Raw genomic sequence first — 20,311 nt, 5'->3', positions numbered from 1 at the left:
TTGTGAACACTTTAGAGAAATAGGCCTTGTGTTCATAGAAAGTCTTAGATCTGAGTTGAGCTCATGAAAAATGGGGCAATCGCAAGTATTGAGTTTATAATTTTGCTCAGCGTGGTTTCCATCTTGAGCATGTTCACTGGGGTCCCAGGCTTCCAATGAATGCTGTAAAATCTATTCCTTTCATTGCAAATCCAATCCATCAGATTTCACATAGCTGCACATAATACACCACATACAAAAGTGGAATCTCAGCAAGTTTTTATTTTAAGTGGCCAACGAAGTGCAGTGTTGTGTATGGAATTAGATCTTGTTAAAAGCGGCAACATCCATGGACTGTACATAATCTTCAAATGCTGTGATTTTCTCCTCTAGGACATCTGTGCCGACTTTGTCATCTTCCACGACACACTGGATTTGCAGCTTTTTTATGCCATACCCAACAGGAACAAGCTTAGCTGGTAGAAAGAAAAGTTAGATTAAGAAAGGCAACTTTTCAGTACAAGTCAATTAGCACTCAAACAACTAATCGATTAATCGACAACTAATCGAGTATGAAAATAGTTATCAACTATTTGCGTAATCGATTGTCAGCCGATTAGTTGTCCTGCATATAGAACGCATTATTTGTTTACATATCAGAAAATACAGTGCAAGGCACATACAGCTCAGTAGGAACCAAGTGATTCTAATGGCAGAGGTTTTTTTTTACCTTGCGATAGGGACACTGTATAGTACTATATTTTGCTGCTTCCTATAGGGGCACTTTGAAGGCAGGAGGGGCCAGAAGTGCCGGGGGTGAGGCCAGAAGAGGAGAATCAGTGGTGCTCTGTCCAAAATTACACAGAGAGGGTTAAGTATGACACACCCTGAAACCATGCAATACTACTACAGCTTACCAATCATTAGATGTGGTGGTTGCATTAGTTTGTTTAGGCTTCACTATCCCCCCACCCCATTCTCACCTTGTAATCTGGCCAGTAACAAACCCTACTGGTTTAGAATGCTAGAATGCCTACACTCCTAACATACAGTGGGTACGGAAAGTATTCAGACCCCCTTAAATTTTTCACTCTGTTATATTGCAGCCATTTGCTAAAATCCTTTAAGTTCATTCTTCTTCCTCATGAATGTACACAGCACCCCATACTGACAGAAAAACACAGAATTGTTGACATTGTTGCAGATTTATTAAAGAAAAACTGAAATATCACATGGTCCTAAGTATTCAGACCCTTTGCTGTGACACTCATATTTAACTCAGGTGCTTTCCATTTCTTCTGATAATCCTTGAGATGGTTCTACACCTTCATTTGAGTCCAGCTGTGTTTGATTATACTGATTGGACTTGATTAGGAAAGCCACACACCTGTCTATACAAGACCTTCCAGATCACAATGCATGTCAGAGCAAATGAGAATCATGAGGTCAAAGGAACTGCTGCCTGAAGGGCTCAGAGACAGAATTGTGGCAAGGCACAGATCTGGCCAAGGTTACAAAAATATTTCTGATGCACTTAAGGTTCCTAAGAGCACAGTGGCCTCCATAATCCTCAAATGGAAGACATTTGAGACGACCAGAACCCTTCCTAGAGCTGGCCGTCCGGCCAAACTGAGCTATCGGGGGAGAAGAGCCTTGGTGAGAGAGGTAAAGAAGAACCCAAAGATCACTGTGGCTGAGCTCCAGAGATGCAGTCAGGAGATGGGAGAAAGTTGTAGAAAGTCAACCATCACTGCAGCCCTCCACCAGTCGGGGTTTTATGGCAGAGTGGCCCGACCGAAGCCTCTCAGTAAGACATGAAAGCCCGCATGGAGTTTGCTAAAAAAAAAAACACCTGAAGGACTCCAAGATGGTGAGAAATAAGATTCTCTGGTCTGATGAGACCAAAATAGAATTTTGGCCTTAATTCTAAGCGGTATGTGTGGAGAAAACCAGGCACTGCTCATCACCTGTCCAATACAGTCCCAACAGTGAAGCATGGTGGTGGCAGCATCATGCTGTGGGGGTGTTTTTCAGCTGCAGGGACAGGACGACTGGTTGCAATCAAGGGAAAGATGAATGCGGCCAAGTACAGAGATGTCCTGGACAAAAACCTTCTCCAGAGTGCTCTGGACCTCAGACTGGGCCGAAGGTTTACCTTCCAACAAGACAATGACCCTAAGCACACAGCTAAAATAACGAAGGAGTGGCTTCACAACAACTCCGTGACTGTTCTTGAATGGCCCAGCCAGAGCCCTGACTTAAACCCAATTGAGCATCTCTGGAGAGACCTAAAAATGGCTGTCCACCAACGTTTATCATCCAACCTGACAGAACTGGAGAGGATCTGCAAGGAGGAATGGCAGAGGATCCCCAAATCCAGGTGTGAAAGACTTGTTGCATCTTTCCCAAAAAGACTCCTGGCTGTATTAGATCAAAAGGGGGCTTCTACTAAATACTGAGCAAAGGGTCTGAATACTTAGGACCATGTGATATTTCAGTTTTTCTTTTTTAATAAATCTGCAACAATGTCAACAATTCTGTGTTTTTCTGTCAGTATGGGGTGCTATGTGTACATTCATGAGGAAGAAGAATGAACTTAAATGATTTTAGCAAATGGCTGCAATATAACAGTGAAAAATTTAAGGGGGTCTGAATACTTTCCGCACCCACTGTATGTCTAAGGGGCTTTGTTTTAAGGGCACATTTCTTACTTCTCTATCCGAAGTGGGACTGCTTTCAAAGAGAACACAGAAAATCTGTTAGGGAGACTTGAGGGCATTTTCTGGTGCATTAAGTTTAACATGGCTTTCAGTTTTCCCCATTTAGAAAATTAGAAACCCAAAAAACGTGAGAAATTCTTGCTTTTACTCAAACTATTTACAACTGCTGAGAAAATTGTGGCAAATCAGGAAATAAAAACGATCCATCATTTCTATCAGCCGAAAGATGGTGATGTTTTAAATCATCATATATGCCACCATAGTAATACTCCAATACAGGCTATAATATATACTTACATGACCCCCAAAGCAAGCCATCCATCTGAATACTTCGAACACATTCTTCTAATTTCCCCATGTCTGTTTCATCATCCCATGGTTTCACATCAAGCAGGATGGAAGATTTGGCAATGAGTGCAGGCTCTACAAAAAAAATGTTACTGTTAAAAAAAGCTAGTTTTAACAGCTGTCTGAAAGTCATTATGCATGTCTCCTAAACAAAGTTTGGATTTTTAGGTATGAAAATAGTGTTTCTGAAGTCAACAACCTAAAATAATCATACCCATAAAAGTTTACACTAAATGAAAGGGGAATAATCCACACAGCTATATTACATGATATGCATAGTCATGAACTACCACCAACCTTACTTGGGATCTGCTGCACAAATGTAGCTTCCAGAAGGAAGCTATGAGTGATACTATAGTTAAAAGTTTGTGTTGTGGTCCAACCAGACCTTGCCTGGTAAAAAAAAAAAAAAAAAAAAAAAAAAAAAAAGTAAAGCATTGCTTCCCCCATACACTGTGTAAAGTATAAGACTCTTCACATTCAAGGCCCCACAATGCACCGGTTACATTAACAGCACAATCAATGACGCCCAAAATATGTACAGTAGAGTGCAATGAACCATGTGTAGTAGGGTGCAGCATTGATAAAGAGTTGTGTTTTTGTGGCAGTCCAATTAACATGCAATAGATCACTCAAGTGCAAATCTCTCCTAAAAAAAAAAATATAAAACCTATAACTGCAGAATGGCAGACATTACAACTCCTGGAAGTGAGTTTAAATGTTGGTGCCAGGGAGCACCCCCTGCAGAGGGACTGAGGGGAAATTTCAACTGAACACCTTTCTCTACCACAGGAGGAATGCTGGAACTGCGACATGGCCACACAATTCCAGACCAGTATCTGTGGACATAAGCCTGACTTCAAAGTTACTTCAGGATTTCCAATCACAATTACTCACTTTTTGATTTCTTTGATTCGTATTGTGCCAGACGCTCCTCTCTGACTCGCTGTGCCTCTTCACTTTCCTGTGGGAGAACATGAACACTGAAACAAGGTGGCCACATTAAAGGCTCACAACCTCCTGCTTATCAGACTGGTGTCAGAATAAAATGTGTACATCACATCTCAGCCGAAAGATGGTGATTAAAATCATCACATAACCAGCCTGCAACAAAGTCCTAGGCAATTTTGTTAAGATTTACAACTCCCCAGTTCTCTGTACCTGCCTGTGACTCCTAAGGATCAAAACTGCTGCAGGCACCACATCTGCAGCAGTCTCCCTCACCTCATGTTGCCAGGGCCACTGGCTGTCCCAGGTAGTGATGGTGCTTACTGTTAAAAATCCCACTCTTACTGGCCCATCACCCTAATGGGTAACCTCACTGGCCAATACAAACATGTAGGTGGCAAAAAGCTTCAGCTCATCAGGACAGCCAAAGCTTTGCACATCAAAACAGACATTTGCCGCTTAATCTGTCAATGCAAAACTTTGCAATATCAAACACCATTAAATTGGAACTTTAAGACCAAAAATTACATCCTGCTAGATCACTTCATGCTGGCCTCTTTCGCGGCTATAGCCAAGAAAAACATTAAAAATAAGTCCCTATACTGTTCAAAATCCAGTAACTGTCTCATTTAGCTTTGCACATGCTCAGTTACTTAAACACTCAAATTTGTAGAAGCTGATCTGCTGACAGCCTAAAGATTTATGGATGTTCAGGGGCTCTGGGCTTCAGCAAAAAAGCAGCCTGCAGCAAGAACAATGCCAGAGGCAATTTACAGCACACAGTGACTTGGGTAGCAAAGTCATTAATGTGAAATGCATGTTTCTTGCTAAAGAACAATTTTTTATCAAGTTATTGGTAAAGTTGCACAAGTTGACCATGTATTTTTGCCAATTTACCTCTTCATCATCTGAGCCAAACAAGTCAATGTCGTCATCGTCGTCATCTTCTTTAGCATCCTTAGATGCACTATCTGTTGTGTCTTCAATATTCACTGGACCATATTTTCCCAAGGGTTTCTTCACTCCAGGCAAACTATAAGCAGATGTTTGTAGTCAATTTAGGAACGCAAGTAGGGCTGCAACTAACGATTATTTTAATAATCGATTAGTTGACGATTATTTTTTCGATTCATCGATCGGATAAATCATAAAAAACTCCATATGCCTTTTTTTTTCATTTATTTAAAATAATGAACAAACAGTGTTAGTGCCGGTTCACACTTGTGCGGTTTGTGAAATCGCATGTAATTCGGAGCGCACTGCTCCTAAATTACATGCGATCTCATGTGCGGATGCGAGTTCAGCCATATACTTTGTATGGCTGAATTCGCAGCGCAACCACAGCAAACTCGCACATGAGGCTTTTTTGAGCCGCCTCAGAATCGGATCGCACAGTGGTTCACATTTGTGCGATCTGATTCTGTGCAAACTTGCAGATCGCACTGCAATTGCAACTGGGGGTGTCGTTAACTTTTAATTTGCACCCCCTGTGTATCACATGGCAGTGTGAACTGCCAGATGTGCGGATGCGATGCGGGAACACGCTGCATATTCGCAGCGTTCCCGCATCGCACAAATGTGAACCGGCATTAAGGCCATTGCATCCGCACATCTGGCAGTTCACACTGCCATATGCGATACGCAGGGGGTGCAAATTTAAAGTTAACGACACCCCCAGTTGCGATCGCATATTGCAGTGCGATCTGCAAGCTCGCACAGAATCGGATCGCACAAATGTGAACCACTTACCTCTGATTCTGAGGCGGCTCAAAAAAAGCCTCATGTATGGCTGAACTTGCATCCGCACATGAGATCGCATGTAATTTAGGAGCAGTGCGCTCCGAATTACATGCAATCTCGCAAACCGCACAAGTGTGAACCGGCACTTATACCAAAATTTTTTTTTTTAAATTAAGCTGCTATATACTGTAAATATAATAAATGCTCATCTAGATAAGAGTTAATATTCCTTATAAGGTGCAATATAATAAAAAAATAAGTGATTAAAAACGTCCATGTCAGCAAAAGATATGAAATAGGGAGCAAAGAAAGACCCTATATGTGCTATATGGACGTTTTTAATCACTTATTTTTCTATAATAATATTGCACTTCATAAGGAATATTAAGGGCTCTTTCACACGGTCCGCCTCCGCAGGCGGATCCGTGTTGCTCAGCGGGGATCGATCCGCGATCCCCGCTGAGCTGGGCGGATGACAGCTCCGTCTCCGCTTGCAGAGCGGAGAGGGAGGTGTCTCAGCACCCGCTGCCCTCTATGGGGGATCGGAGGAGAGCGGACCGCTTGTGAGAGAGACAGTGAGTGCACACTGCAGCTTCACAGAGCAGACGGAGCTCGCTGACAGTCGGGGAATGTCAAGAATGCAGCACAACTAATCGACGGAGCAACTAATTGATAATGACAATCGTTGACAACTATTGTAATTATCGATTATTATTGATTTAGTCGATTAGTTGTTTCAGCCCTAAATGCAAGGCTTAAATTCAAGACCAGTGGTTCTCAGTGGGCCCTGGAGACAGGAGTGAACAGGCCAGGTTTGCAATATAGCTGAAATACATCAGTTGATCTCATTTCCTGCTCAGTGATTGCAGTATTCTAGTCTGCATTTCCCCAAGGTAATACTTTAATCTGGCCTGTTAATGGGTCCCGAGGACAGGAGTTGAGAACCACTGTTCTAGACTAAAGAGCCAAGAAATTCTAGTGCTAATCCTGCTCAGTCTTCAGAGAACCCTGAACTATTCTAATCATGCATATATTGACTTCATCTTACAAGCTGTGAATGTGCCACGCAGCACTGCAATACACCTCTGTCCCTGAGTAAGGGAGGCTGGCAGCTTCATTACTCACCTGGCTTTTTGCTTCTCATATGACTTGATGTGATTATACCAACGTAAAGCATGAGAAAGCTCAGCAGGGGGAGCTCCTGAGAGAGCCTCAAATACTGCAATATCAGCTTGGGAGGGAACATACCTAAGCAAGAAGGAAAAACACCATTAGTACAGATACACAAGAGATATGCAAACTAGCCCTACAACTGTTGCAAAACTACAAGATTCATCATGCCTCTGTCATGCTTGTGGCTCTCAGTTTTGCTATGCCTCCTAGGACTTTGTTCTGCAACAGCTGGAGGGCAAGAGTTTACATATCCCTGACTTGCACCATGCCTACCAGTCATGTGCTAAGCCAGGGATCCTCAAACTACAGCTCTCCAACTGTTGCCGAACTACAGATCCCACGAGGCATTGTAAAACTGATATTCACAGACATGACTAGGCATGATGGGAATAGTTCCCAACTGGAGGGCCAAAGTTTGAAGACCCCTGTGCTAAACAGACACAACATCACTTACATATCAGACTTAGGACATAGCACATGTGCATGACCATCTCATCTAAGTCGATAAGTTAATGAGCAGTCAGTCACTGGATTCTGCTTATTACTGTGTTGGTGCATTTAAGATGATTGCACTGCATTTCCATGCATTGTGGTAAACATTCATATTACCACAACACTAGGGCCTATTCACACTACAGCACTGAAAGTCAATGCTCCTGTATTTGTTCATCAAGGTGCATTGCTGCTCCAAAGAAAAAAATGCACAGAAAACTTTTGCAATGCAAGTGTGGACATGCAATTCAAAATGCATTGTGGCACTGCAGTTACAATATAGAAAAATGCTTTCATTAAAAGGCTTGCTCTCCTTCCAACAAGGGTCAATGCATTCAAGGGTCCACAGGATTAAAATCCATTTGAGTTTTTTTTTAATGTTTTACCTGCAAGCTATGTACATCCAAGTCAGATTGAGTGCCCTTTCCATGTTGGGCCTATGCCCCCGCCCCAATGCAGTAATGAAGGCTACATCTCATTTAACACATGCAGTGTCTTCACCCCCTCTGTCACACAAACTGAGCCCAGACTCCGTGACAGGGAGAGGATAGCGCATGTGCAGGTTTTCAACAAACTAAAGGCACATTACAAACCTGCTGCCTAGTCATGATGGGAGGGTCAGTTTTTCTGACAGGCTTGGGGAGGCCATGCACAGCCTACAGATGTAGGTTGAGCTGCAGGCTTACCACCCATCATAGTGGCCAGGATTGGTACCCTTGCTATGGCACTGCTTTACAGCTGCAACATTTTCACCCCATGTGATGCAGTACCCCCAAGTGTAACAAGCCATTTCATTTTGCCATTTCCAGAGCAGAACACAATCTCCTGAGGACACTGGATTGCCTGGGAACTTCAGTGAATAGGGAATTAACCCTTTAATGCAACAGCCCTTAAGCTTACCATACACTAAATTTTCTGATTGAAAGACCATCCTAATGGCGGACATACATGGTGCGATAAAACTGAATTGATGTCAGATTAAACAAAAGATTACATTGGACACCGAAGAAAAAAAATTTCATGACCATCAGATTAGCAACAGATTAGTGTTGATTGCCCCAAGTCAATTGGGAGTAATAAAAATTCACACAGGACCAATTGGTGTTTTTTGAACCCTATAGAAACGTTTACATGCAATTCCAATTGTATGATACACAAGGGTGGGGGAATCAATCTTGTAGATCAATTTCACTGCCAAAACAGATTGCCTTGGGTGAACTAAAGCCACAAATAATTGTCTTATTCCACGGCTATTTGTCTTCTGCGATTCACTTTAGAATAATCTTGTGAAATCTTGCATCAGTTTTATTACATTGCATATGGGCACCCTACCAGCCATGGCCAGCGCAACACGTAAGCTATAGGGGGACGATACAGATAGTACAGAGTATAGCAAAGGACGATTGCCCTTAAAGGGCTAGTTGTATCTGCAACACTTTAAAAGTATCCAGGACTTTACAGAATAGGTGCAGGAACTCAGCCACGCCCCTGATGAACCAAATCAAACAGTAGGCGTGGCCAAATTGCACTTCTGTAACCCTGAGGATCTTAAAGGGGAAATGCATACTAAGTGTTATGTACAGTGTTGAGTGCCCCACATGAGCAAAGGTCAAGGTGTCCTTCAGTCTGCCCACATCTTGATTCCACCCCTTCATGGCTCTGACCTCTGCACCATTTTCCCTTTAACACATTAGCCCTCATCTCTTCACCCCGCCACATCTTGCCTGCCCAGCCCTACCACCTCCCAGCAGTGTAGATAAATCTTTCCCTCACTGGGAGATTGGTCAGCATCTGCACACCCAGGTACAAATGGGGATCACAATGCAGCCCCATCCCAGATGTGGAGAGCCGTTTTGCCAGAAAACATGCAATAAAATGCTTCTGCTGGGACCGTTTTCAGGCATTCCCATTGAACTTTAAAAACCCATCTGCCTGAAAAGCTCAAATGTGAACAACGGCTATAAAAATAGTGATTGTGTATTAGAGCTATACTGAAACAAAGTGGCCACATTAAATGCTCACAACCTGCTTGTCAGACTGGTGTCAGAATAGAATGTATACATCACGTCTCAGCCGAAAGATGGTGATAAATTCTCTCATCATATCACCAGTCTGCAACAAAGCCCTTGCCAACTTTGTTCAGAACAAACGGTTTAAAAAAAAAAAAAATGAAGGTACCTGCTGTTACTAAGGTTCAATACTGCTGTAGGTACAAGTGCAGGCACCACATATCTGCAGTAGTTTCAGAAACCTCATTGCCAGGGCCACTGGCTGTTCCAGGTAGTGATGGCGCTTACTGTTAAGTCTAATTCTACTGGCCCATTGCCACAAAGGGTAACCTCACTGGCCAATACAAATGTGTAGGTGGCAAAAAAGCTTCAACACCTCAAGAAAGCCAGAGATTTGCACATGAAAACAGATAACTGCAGCACCATGTTAACGGTACCTCTAGGTGCCTTACATTTTAGATGCTGCAGTTCTTCTCTTGGCACAGCCTTATGCTGGCCGTACACTATACGAAAAACCATTGTAACTCATTTTCCAAAAAACCAACACTCGACCGTGAGAGCAAACGATCGTGCCATCAAATAATGACTGTTACGTTCAATAGACATGATCAGTTTGTTTACATATACCTAGTGCAAACGAGAAACCTTAAGCTTTCAATTTAAAGTTTGGCAGAAAATTTCCAAACGTATCCTTAGCTTTTCGGCTCCAAAACAACCAATTACCAATTTGTTCCCATTAACCACTTAAGCCCCGGAAGATTTTACCCCCTTCCTGACCAGGGGGTTTTTTGCGATTTTTTACTGCGTGACTTTGACGGACAATTGCGCGGTCGTGTGACGCTGTACCTAAACGAATTTCATGTCCTTTTTTCCCCACAGAGCTTTTGGTGGTATTTGATCACCTGTGCGATTTTTTGATCATGCGTTATAAACAAAAAAAAAGCGCTCGCCCGCTATGGCTCTAAAAGGAGTGACAGGCGACGTAGACCTACGTCACTCTGCCTGGCCGGGGCTGACTGCCGCAGTAAATATACTGTGAGCAGTCGGCAACCGGTTAACTGGCCGAAAAACAAGAGAACTTCCCAAATGATGAATTTCTGCCGATTTTTCATATAGATATAGTGTATGGCAAGCAATAGTCTTGTTCCACTCTAGCCACTTAAAGACCGGGTCTTTTTCCTACGTTACTTAGAACCCCCAAACTTTTTTAGCAGGGACCCTAGAGAATGGCGATCGTTGCATTATTATGTCACACAATATTTGTGCAACGGTCTTACAAACCCAATTTTTGGCCAAAAACACTTTGAATTGACAAATGTTAAATTTAGCCCAATTTTTTTTATATAATTTGAAAGATGTTACACCAAGTAAACTGATACCCAACATGTTATGCTTCAAAATTGCACACATGGAATGGTGACAAACTACAGTACTTAATCTCCATAGGCAACGCTTTCAATTTTTACAGGTTACCCGTTTAGAGGTACAGATCTAGCGCTATAATTATTGCTCACGCTAACGATTGTTGCGATACCTCATGTGTGGTTTAACCACTTGACTGGCCACCGCAAATTTACTGCGACAGGCAGCGGCTCCTGGGCTAACCGACGTAGTACTAGGTCACTCACTCAGGAGACTCTAGGGGCGAGCGAGCGTGCACCCCCCACTCGTCACCCGGGGAGCCAGTGCACGTGACTGGCGGCTCCAATGGCCACCCGTGAACGAGAAAGGACAGACGGCTTGCTGGGCTGATGTAAACATCTGTCTGTCATGCTCCCTAAAGTGATCACAGAGGCTATGTGATCCCACTATATAGAATCGCATGTCTGATGACTTCACAAGCCATGCCCCTGACGGTTAGAATCACGCCCCTAGGGACACATTTATTTTTATTTTATTTATTTCAGGTACTTCTATAGCACTGTCAATTTACGCAGCACTTTTACATATACATTACACATCAGTCCCTGCCCTCAAGGAGCTTACAATCTAAGGTACCTAGCTCAAATTCATACATATCACCCATACTGTTAACCCCTTCCCTGCCAGTGTCATTTTTACAGTAACAATGCACATTTTTAGCACTGATTACTGTAAGGTCACTAGTACCCCAAAAAGTATCAAAAATGTCACTAGAGTAAAAAATGTCAGTTTGGGGTCCAATCTGTCCATCGCAGTTTAAAAAAAAAAAACGCAGATAGCCGCCATTACTAGTAAAAATAAAATGACAAATCTTTCCCGTAGTTAGTAAATTCAATAACTTTTGCGCTTATAACGATTTTTTTACCAAAAATATGTAGCAGAATACAAATTGGATTAAAATGATAACACAGTTCACATTTTTTGAGAATTTCATATAAAAACATGAATTTTTTTTAACATCACTTTGTTTAAAGCAAAATAAAAATCACACGTGATCAAATACCACCAAAAGAAAGCTCTATTTGTGGGGGGGGGGGGGGGGACATCAATTTAACAATTTAGTTTGGGAGCTTTAAAATTTATCTTTAGCTAGAAAAAAAATGAACATGTAGGAGAGGCATGCCAGAACTGGTTTGGGCTGAAAGCGTTTAAACCGCATCCAAAATGCTGTGAGGAACCATATTTATAAACGCTTCAGGAGCTCCTCTGCCAGGTTTGTACCACAAAGGGTGCCCTATTGTCTGCAAAAACATGCATTTGTGCGATACACTGGTGAGACTGAGGACTACAGGAGAAGCAAACCCTTCCATAGTCTGAGGGGGAAGAAAACTACTAGAATATATGTCGGGAGAAAGGTGGAGGGCTACGCACAGGCCTCAGTCAGGAGGGACAGCGAGGCCTACGCACAGGCCTCAGTCAGGAGGGACAGCGAGGCCTACGCACAGGCCTCAGTCAGGAGGGACAGCGAGGCCTACGCACAGGCCTCAGTCAGGAGGGACAGCGAGGCCTACGCACAGGCCTCAGTCAGGAGGGACAGCGAGGCCTACGCACAGGCCTCAGTCAGGAGAGGGAGGCGAACAGGCCTCAGGCTAAGCACAGGCCTCACACAATGCGGCCTCCTTCATCCCGCCACGTGTCCCCGGCTCCCCATCTCCTCCACAGGAAGCGGCTCCAAGTCATGGCCCAGGCTGTGCGCGCTCTGTTGCCGAGCCTACACTAGCCTGACCATCCCCCAATCCACCCCACGGTGTAATAACACTCCACACAATGAGCCCCCCATACAAGAATCAACCTATCCTATCACCCCCCAGCGAGCCGCCATGACTGGAGATATTTACTTCTCTCACTGACCCCTCGATGTAGCTCTTATCAGCCAGGAACTCATTCAGCACCTTGAGGCCTGCGGTGGCTTTGAGATCTCCGAAACCCATGACTGCACTTCACACTCAAACAGCCGCGTGGAAGAAAGAGGCCTCTAGCCTTCACCCCATTGCTTATATACTCATGACGTCTCCCCGGACACGTCCTTCAGGGCGGGGCTAGGTGTAAAGTCATGGAGTAGAGGTCAGCGGCGACATTTTTATTAAGGGAAAGGCCTTTTCCTTTTAATTTTCTATAACTACAATAGTTTTTCACAGGTACAGCTCCTTATGTATACTAATGTGAAGACACACACAGAAAACTGTCTGTAGTGTAGTTCGTGGGCTTCCGGACGTCGGCGATAATTGCCCGGTCATTGCCGAAGGAGTTCCGAAAATAGCCGAAAGACTGCAGCAGCTTCTGATTGGTCCAGACCCCAGACCCGCTTTCCGAAGATTGCCGAGTCCTCCATATTGGTTACAAGTGGAGACAGGGGACGCTGTTGTGGTCTAGAAGGCTAAATAGCCGGAGAGTCCTGAAGGGACGGCTGTGGGGTGAGTGAGGGGCGGGCTGGGTGTCGTGTCCTTCTCGGGCAGAGTGTGGAGGAGAGAGGCCGGGCTGTGTGTGGCCGGGGTGACGGCTGACTTTCGTGCCCTTGACAGCTTGGGCTGCCCATAGAAGAAGTGGGAGCACATTGAGCTCTGTTCTACACACAGGAACAGTATTATTGTTATTATTAGTCCTTGTGAGGCCTACTCTGTCCTCTACTCATGTGTACACCTCTCCTTTATATATATATATATATATATATATATATATATAATCTCCTACTTCAGGCCTGAAGGTAAAACACATTATATCCTCATACTAGGTGCTCATTCACATGCCTGAAATACGCTCCATTTAGATGCTCACAGTGTAAAGTTTTATATGCATCTAAACCCAGCACTGTAGTAATCAATGAGCCCCATACACACAACTGCGTCTATGTACGGAAATGCGTGCTGTGTTTAACCAGATGGTGACCACCGCTACAAGGCAGATTGTGTGTGTGTATGTATGTATATATAAAAAAAATTAGGGATCAACCAATATAGTTTTTTTCAGGGACAATCATAATTTTCCAGCCACCTTTCAGGCCAATAGCCGATATTAGGTGTCGATAGCGTATTAGGTGCCGATATTCTGCACATTGAAAGTTTTTATTTTTACACTGTCCTTTTACATTTTTTTTTGATCACTTTTATTGCTGTCATAAGGAATGTAAACATCCCTTGTGACAGTAATAAGCAGTGACAGATACTCTTTATGGAGGGATCTGGGGTCTAAAAGACCCCAAACTCCTCATCTGCACTTAAAAGCCTTTAAAATGCCAAGTTTTGCTGTTTTGAATGCTATCTTTTTTTTTTTTTTTTAAATCTGCCGCCTTTAAAGCTCCAGTACCCAGAAGCGATGTCATGACATCACTTCTGGGTTTTTACATCGGAGACCTGATCAGAGCCGAATACGGCTTTGTTCAGGTCTTCGGCCAGCCGGCGGACGTGTCGGCTAGTCGCTCGGGTCTCCCTGTGGGACGGGGGATGTCCCCTCCCGCTCCTTTTATTGACAATCGAGCGGCTGCTCAGCAGCATGGGTTGTCGTTACAAGAAAGCCGTCGGCTCTAACAAACGGTACCGGGGTGATGCATGTAGTTGCAGGCTGTGACGAGACCAATCTCGCCACTGGGCGTTGGAGAAGCCTGGTTGCTCGCCTCCTGCAATATGACTATGGACCCTCTCATCAGCCCATGCTAAACATAAACACCATGGCAATTTGACTGTGTTTGTGGCATCTGAGCGCTGTTTGGATATGTTGAGCGCTCAGATCCAGGCTATCTGGGGATGGGTTGAATGTAGGGGTTCTGTTCAGTAGACTGGGAGTTATGCATTTTTGTGTCTTTTTGTGTTTCTTTAAACATGTGGCTAATGGAGCCTTGCCTCTCCTGGAAGCTAAAACGTATTCCTGTAAACTGTAAGGAACAGGAAGCCAACTCCTAATATGGGCATTACAGGAAGTTCTGAGGAGACGGGCGGTCTATTGACACTCAGAGTAATGTGTATTGAGGGCTCGTTAGGGAACCATTGTTCTGTGTCTGACTATTGTGTACATTGATTGCCCCCTGGGGCTTCTGTCTCCTTGCATTGGTCAAAGCTATCTGACCAATCCCTGTTGACTCATTTTCAAGCCCTCATTTGCATATGCTGGAGAAGACCTTAGTGAGAACTGCAAGTACTTTACAATTGACCAATGGGAAAGCGGTTGTTGGGGGAAGGATGTTCCAATTTCTGTATAAAAGTGTGCTCTGTTCTTCCAATAAATGTTGTTCCTGTTTTACCCTCATCTCGGAGCTTTGTCTCGTTATTGGGGGAATCTGCTGCAGGGATTGCTATGGTCTTCCATACTCCCTTAGAGAATCACTAAGCTCTTTTAAGAGCTTGTATAAGAGCTTGTTCCTGTTGCACTCTCTGGGGAAAGAGAGGTTCACCCACAGGAACCTGGGGCCTTGTCGTTGGTCCAGGGTGGGTAGGAGATGCCAAGACCCTAACCAAGCTGCGGCGGTTCGTGGAGTCTGAAGTGCTTACGGTGTCTGGTGGAGTCCTTGGAGCCCTCGGGAAGCACTAGGAGCATCTGTCAACGGAGGTACCTGCTCAGGGGTGCCCTGTTCCGTAACAATTGGTGGCAAGCGACGGGATGCAACCAGCAGTGGAGTACAGATACTCTCTGAGAGAATATGACCGTATGGTGTGGTTACGGCTGAACTTTTTCGGACCCAATCCACTGGAGAGATCCAAGCGTTTCGTGAAGAACTTAGTGTTCGGGACTCTGCTAGACAGGGCAGAGAGAGAGGGCCAGCTGGCATGTTGGGAGGAACTCCAGCGGCAGGTACAGTTAAGGGAAGAGGAGAACCCAGTCTCCATTCCCCAGCGGCAGCCTGATTTATTGGGAATTGGGAGCCCAGTCTCCATTCTCCAGCGGCAGGCTGAGTTAAAGGGGGCAGAGACAGTCGGTCCTGTCGCCCAGCAGCAGGATTCTGTGTTGGGAGGAGAGACAGTCAGTCTCCCTCCACAAAGACTGGAAGTATGTATGGGAGAGGAGATTGTTACCCCCTCTCCCCAGCGGCAGCTTAATGTACCAGGGGGAGACTGTAAGCCCCCCACCAGTGCAGATGGGACCGAGGTCTCTCCACCGGTCCTGCAGGGAATTGGGAGCCCAGTCTCCATTCCCCAGCGGCAGTGTAAAGTGCAGGGAGAGGAGAGCAGTGTCCTCCCTCCCCAGCAGCAGTGTGATGTGCCGGGAATTGGGAGCCCAGTCTCCATTCCCCAGCGGGAGATACAGCAGGGAATTGGGAGCCCAGTCTCCATTCCCCAGCGGCAGAGTATCCTACAGGGAATAGAGAGCCCAGTCTCCTTTCCCCAGCAGCAGGACTCTGTGTTGGGAGGAGAGACAGTCGGTCTCCCTCCGCAAAGACTGGAAATATGTATGGGAGAAGAGATTGTTACCACCTCTCCCCAGCGGCGGATCAATGATGGGCAGAGTGTTCTATCGGGAGAGGAGCTTGTTACCCCCTCTCCCCAGCGGCAGCTTAATGTACCAGGGGGAGACTGCAAGCCCCCCACCGCTGCAGATGGGACCGTGGTCTCTGCACCTACCACACAGGGGGTAGGGATGGTCGGTCCTACCCCCCCACGACAGAGCTGTGTATCCAAGGGGGAGACAGTCAGTCTCCAGCCACCAGGCTCCAACCAGACTACTCCGGTTGTAGTGCTGGCACCAGGACAGAGTACCGCTGGTCTCTGCCCACTCAGCAACCCACCAAGGCAGCCTACCAGTCCCCTACACAGCCGTGGTGAGGCACCTGGACATGGACAAGTTTCTCCTCTAACCAGGTGTAGTAACCATTTATTGTGGGTTGGTCGTACTGTTTTTTCTGCTTTGTGGGTGGGCTGCTGGACTAACAAGGGCACTGACCGGCAGGAGGTCAGGTACCCTGTTAGTCTTTTTGGAAAGGGGGAGAGATGTGACGAGACCAATCTCGCCACTGGGCGTTGGAGAAGCCTGGTTGCTCGCCTCCTGCAATATGACTATGGACCCTCTCATCAGCCCATGCTAAACATAAACACCATGGCAATTTGACTGTGTTTGTGGCATCTGAGCCCTGTTTGGATATGTTGAGCGCTCAGATCCAGGCTATCTGGGGATGGGTTGAATGTAGGGGTTCTGTTCAGTAGACTGGGAGTTATGCATTTTTGTGTCTTTTTGTGTTTCTTTAAACATGTGGCTAATGGAGCCTTGCCTCTCCTGGAAGCTAAAACGTATTCCTGTAAACTGTAAGGAACAGGAAGCCAACTCCTAATATGGGCATTACAGGAAGTTCTGAGGAGACGGGCGGTCTATTGACACTCAGAGTAATGTGTATTGAGGGCTCGTTAGGGAACCATTGTTCTGTGTCTGACTATTGTGTACATTGATTGCCCCCTGGGGCTTCTGTCTCCTTGCATTGGTCAAAGCTATCTGACCAATCCCTGTTGACTCATTTTCAAGCCCTCATTTGCATATGCTGGAGAAGACCTTAGTGAGAACTGCAAGTACTTTACAATTGACCAATGGGAAAGCGGTTGTTGGGGGAAGGATGTTCCAATTTCTGTATAAAAGTGTGCTCTGTTCTTCCAATAAATGTTGTTCCTGTTTTACCCTCATCTCGGAGCTTTGTCTCGTTATTGGGGGAATCTGCTGCAGGGATTGCTATGGTCTTCCATACTCCCTTAGAGAATCACTAAGCTCTTTTAAGAGCTTGTATAAGAGCTTGTTCCTGTTGCACTCTCTGGGGAAAGAGAGGTTCACCCACAGGAACCTGGGGCCTTGTCGTTGGTCCAGGGTGGGTAGGAGATGCCAAGACCCTAACCAAGCTGCGGCGGTTCGTGGAGTCTGAAGTGCTTACGGTGTCTGGTGGAGTCCTTGGAGCCCTCGGGAAGCACTAGGAGCATCTGTCAACGGAGGTACCTGCTCAGGGGTGCCCTGTTCCGTAACACAGGCATCACTCCGGTACAACCACTTGAAGCAATATCAGTCATATCGGCAAGTTTGTGGCCAATACTTAAAAAAAAAAGTGAATATCGGCCACCGATAATCAGCCCCACCGAAAATCGGTTGATCCCTAATAAATAAATAAACAAATAAATATATATAATATATATATATATATATATATATATATATATATATATATATATATATATATACACACACACACACTGCCTGGCCAAAAAAAAAAAAAAAAGTAGCCACCTGGAATTACCTAAGCAACTAACTAAACTAAGCATGCAGTAACTATCCTATTGGAATGCCCACCTCAAAAATAGACCCCCCCCACCAACAATAATACATCTGCCAGTAGCCAGCATCAGGGGACCCTTACCTCAACAGTAGACCCCTTCCTCCCAGCAATGATCCCCCCACAAGCAACAATAGACCCACTGAATCAATAGATCCGTCCAGTGAAGATAGATTCAGCAACAATAGATCGCCAAGCAGCCAGCATCAGGAGACCCTACCCTTAACAGGAAATCCCTCCCAGCAATGATTAGACCCACTGAAACAATAGATCCCAGCAATAATAGATACACCAGTAGTCAGCATCAGGAGACCCTTCCCTCAACAGTAGATCTCACCCACCAGTGATTTTCTCAGTCAGTGTAAGCTGTCTGCCCCGTACATCATACGGCTAGGCAGTTTCACACTGACAGGAAGACTCAATGAACTACCACAGTGCTCAGCAGCACCCTGGTAATTCATTAAGAACTACAAACTGGCATCTGCAAAGGTTGCTGGTAGTTGTAGTCTATTCATTCACAGAACACTGTGAATGAATAATGCGGCCATGTGGGCGAAGCCCTGCACAGCTGCACTTTCTTTAGATTGTGGCAGCAAATGGGGAGGGAGAAGATCCCCCGTTTACTGCCAAAATGGGGGATCAGGGAGGTGCGGGGGCTGGAACATTTTTAACATGTTAAAGGTTATCTTTTAAACAAAGCAGGAAAATGAATGTATTGCAATGGGCCTAGTTTACACCATTGCAGTAATTTCATGTGCAATTTGAAAAAAAAAGTACAGCATGCAGCATTTTTGTGCACTGCAAATGCATATGAACACATGTAAACACAACGTAGTAAAGAAAATAAATTGAAATAAAAAAATATTCCAAGAAATGCACAATGAACACAAAGATTGCGGTTTAAATTAGCCCTTAAAGTGATTGTAAAGCTTTAATTTTTTTTCTTTAAAATTATAAACATGTTATACTTAATGCTCTGTGCAGTGGTTCTGCACAAATTGGCCCAGATCCTCCTCTTCTCGGGTCCCACGCTGGTGCTCCTGGCTCCTCCCTCCTGTCGGATGACCCCACGACAAGCAGCTTGCTATGGGGCACCCAAGCCAAGCCGCTGCTCTGTGTGTACATTCACACACGGTGCAGTGGTTCGGCCCTGCCCCCTTCGTCTCCTGATTGGCTCACTGGCTGTAATTGAAAACAGTGGGAGCCAGTGGGCTCCCGCTGCTGTCTTAGCCAATGAGGAGGAAGAATCTCCATACAGCCAAGGCTATCATCAATGCTGGATCCTTAGGACTCGGCTGATCACAGATCGGGGTAAACAGCCAATCACAGCGGTCCTTTACCACGTGATCAGCGGTCAGCCAGTGACAGCTGATCACTGAAATAAACACAAAAGGCGGTTATCGGCCCGTTTATTGGGCGTTTTTTTTTTAGGGTTACACCCTCTGTAGGGATATATATATATATATATATATATATATATATATATATATATATATATATATACACACAGTGCCTTGCAAAAGTATTCGACCCCCTTGAACTTTGCGACCTTTTGCCACATTTCATGCTTCAAACATAAAGATATAAAACTGTAATTTTTTTGTGAAGAATCAACAACAAGTGGGACACAATCATAAAGTGGAACAAAGTTTATTGGATATTTCAAACTTTTTTAACAAATAAAAAACTGAAAAATTGGGCGTGCAAAATTATTCAGCCCCTTTACTTTCAGTGCAGCAAACTCTCTCCAGAAATTCAGTGAGGATCTCTGAATGATCCAATGTTGACCTAAATGACTAATGATGATAAATAGAATCCACCTGTGTGTAATCAAGTCTCCGTATAAATGCACCTGCACTGTGATAGTCTCAGAGGTCCGTTTAAAGCGCAGAGAGCATCATGAAGAACAAGGAACACACCAGGCAAGTCCGAGATACTGTTGTGGAGAAGTTTAAAGCCGGATTTGGATACAAAAAAGATTTTCCAAGCTTTAAACATTCCAAGGATCACTGTGCAAGCGATAATATTGAAATGGAAGGAGTATCAGACCACTGCAAATCTACGAAGACCTGGCCGTCCCTCTAAACTTTCAGCTCATATAAAGAGAAGACTGATCAGAGATGCAGCCAAGAGGCCCATGATCACTCTGGATGAACTGCAGAGATCTACAGCTGAGGTGGGAGACTCTGTCCATAGGACAACAATCAGTCGTATACTGCACAAATCTGGCCTTTATGGAAGAGTGGCAA

General features: G+C 44.8%; 2 protein-coding genes across 2 annotated transcripts in view; one reads left to right on the top strand and one right to left on the bottom strand.

Annotated features, from left to right (window-relative positions):
• Positions 1-241: 241 nt before the first annotated feature.
• Positions 242-12,839, bottom strand: EEF1B2 (eukaryotic translation elongation factor 1 beta 2). The gene is made up of 6 exons (XM_082261391.1): positions 12,683-12,839; positions 6,861-6,983; positions 4,893-5,028; positions 3,945-4,011; positions 2,997-3,122; positions 242-455 (listed from the first exon to the last, which is right to left on the bottom strand). The coding sequence occupies exons 1-6, from the start codon at positions 12,760-12,762 to the stop codon at positions 301-303; spliced, it is 687 nt and encodes a 228-aa protein (XP_082117517.1). The 5' UTR covers positions 12,763-12,839; the 3' UTR covers positions 242-300.
• Positions 12,840-13,110: 271 nt separating this feature from the next.
• Positions 13,111-20,311, top strand: part of NDUFS1 (NADH:ubiquinone oxidoreductase core subunit S1) — a 62,566-nt gene continuing 55,365 nt past the window's right edge. Inside the window, exon 1 of the mRNA XM_082260768.1 lies at positions 13,111-13,245. The gene's annotated coding sequence lies outside the window, so the exon portion shown is untranslated. The remainder of the gene's footprint in view (positions 13,246-20,311) is intronic.

Source organism: Pelophylax lessonae, assembly GCF_965119305.1.
Source record: "Pelophylax lessonae genome assembly, chromosome: 6".
Taxonomy (NCBI): Eukaryota; Metazoa; Chordata; class Amphibia; order Anura; family Ranidae; genus Pelophylax; species Pelophylax lessonae.
This window is presented reverse-complemented; position numbering and strand designations above follow the sequence as displayed.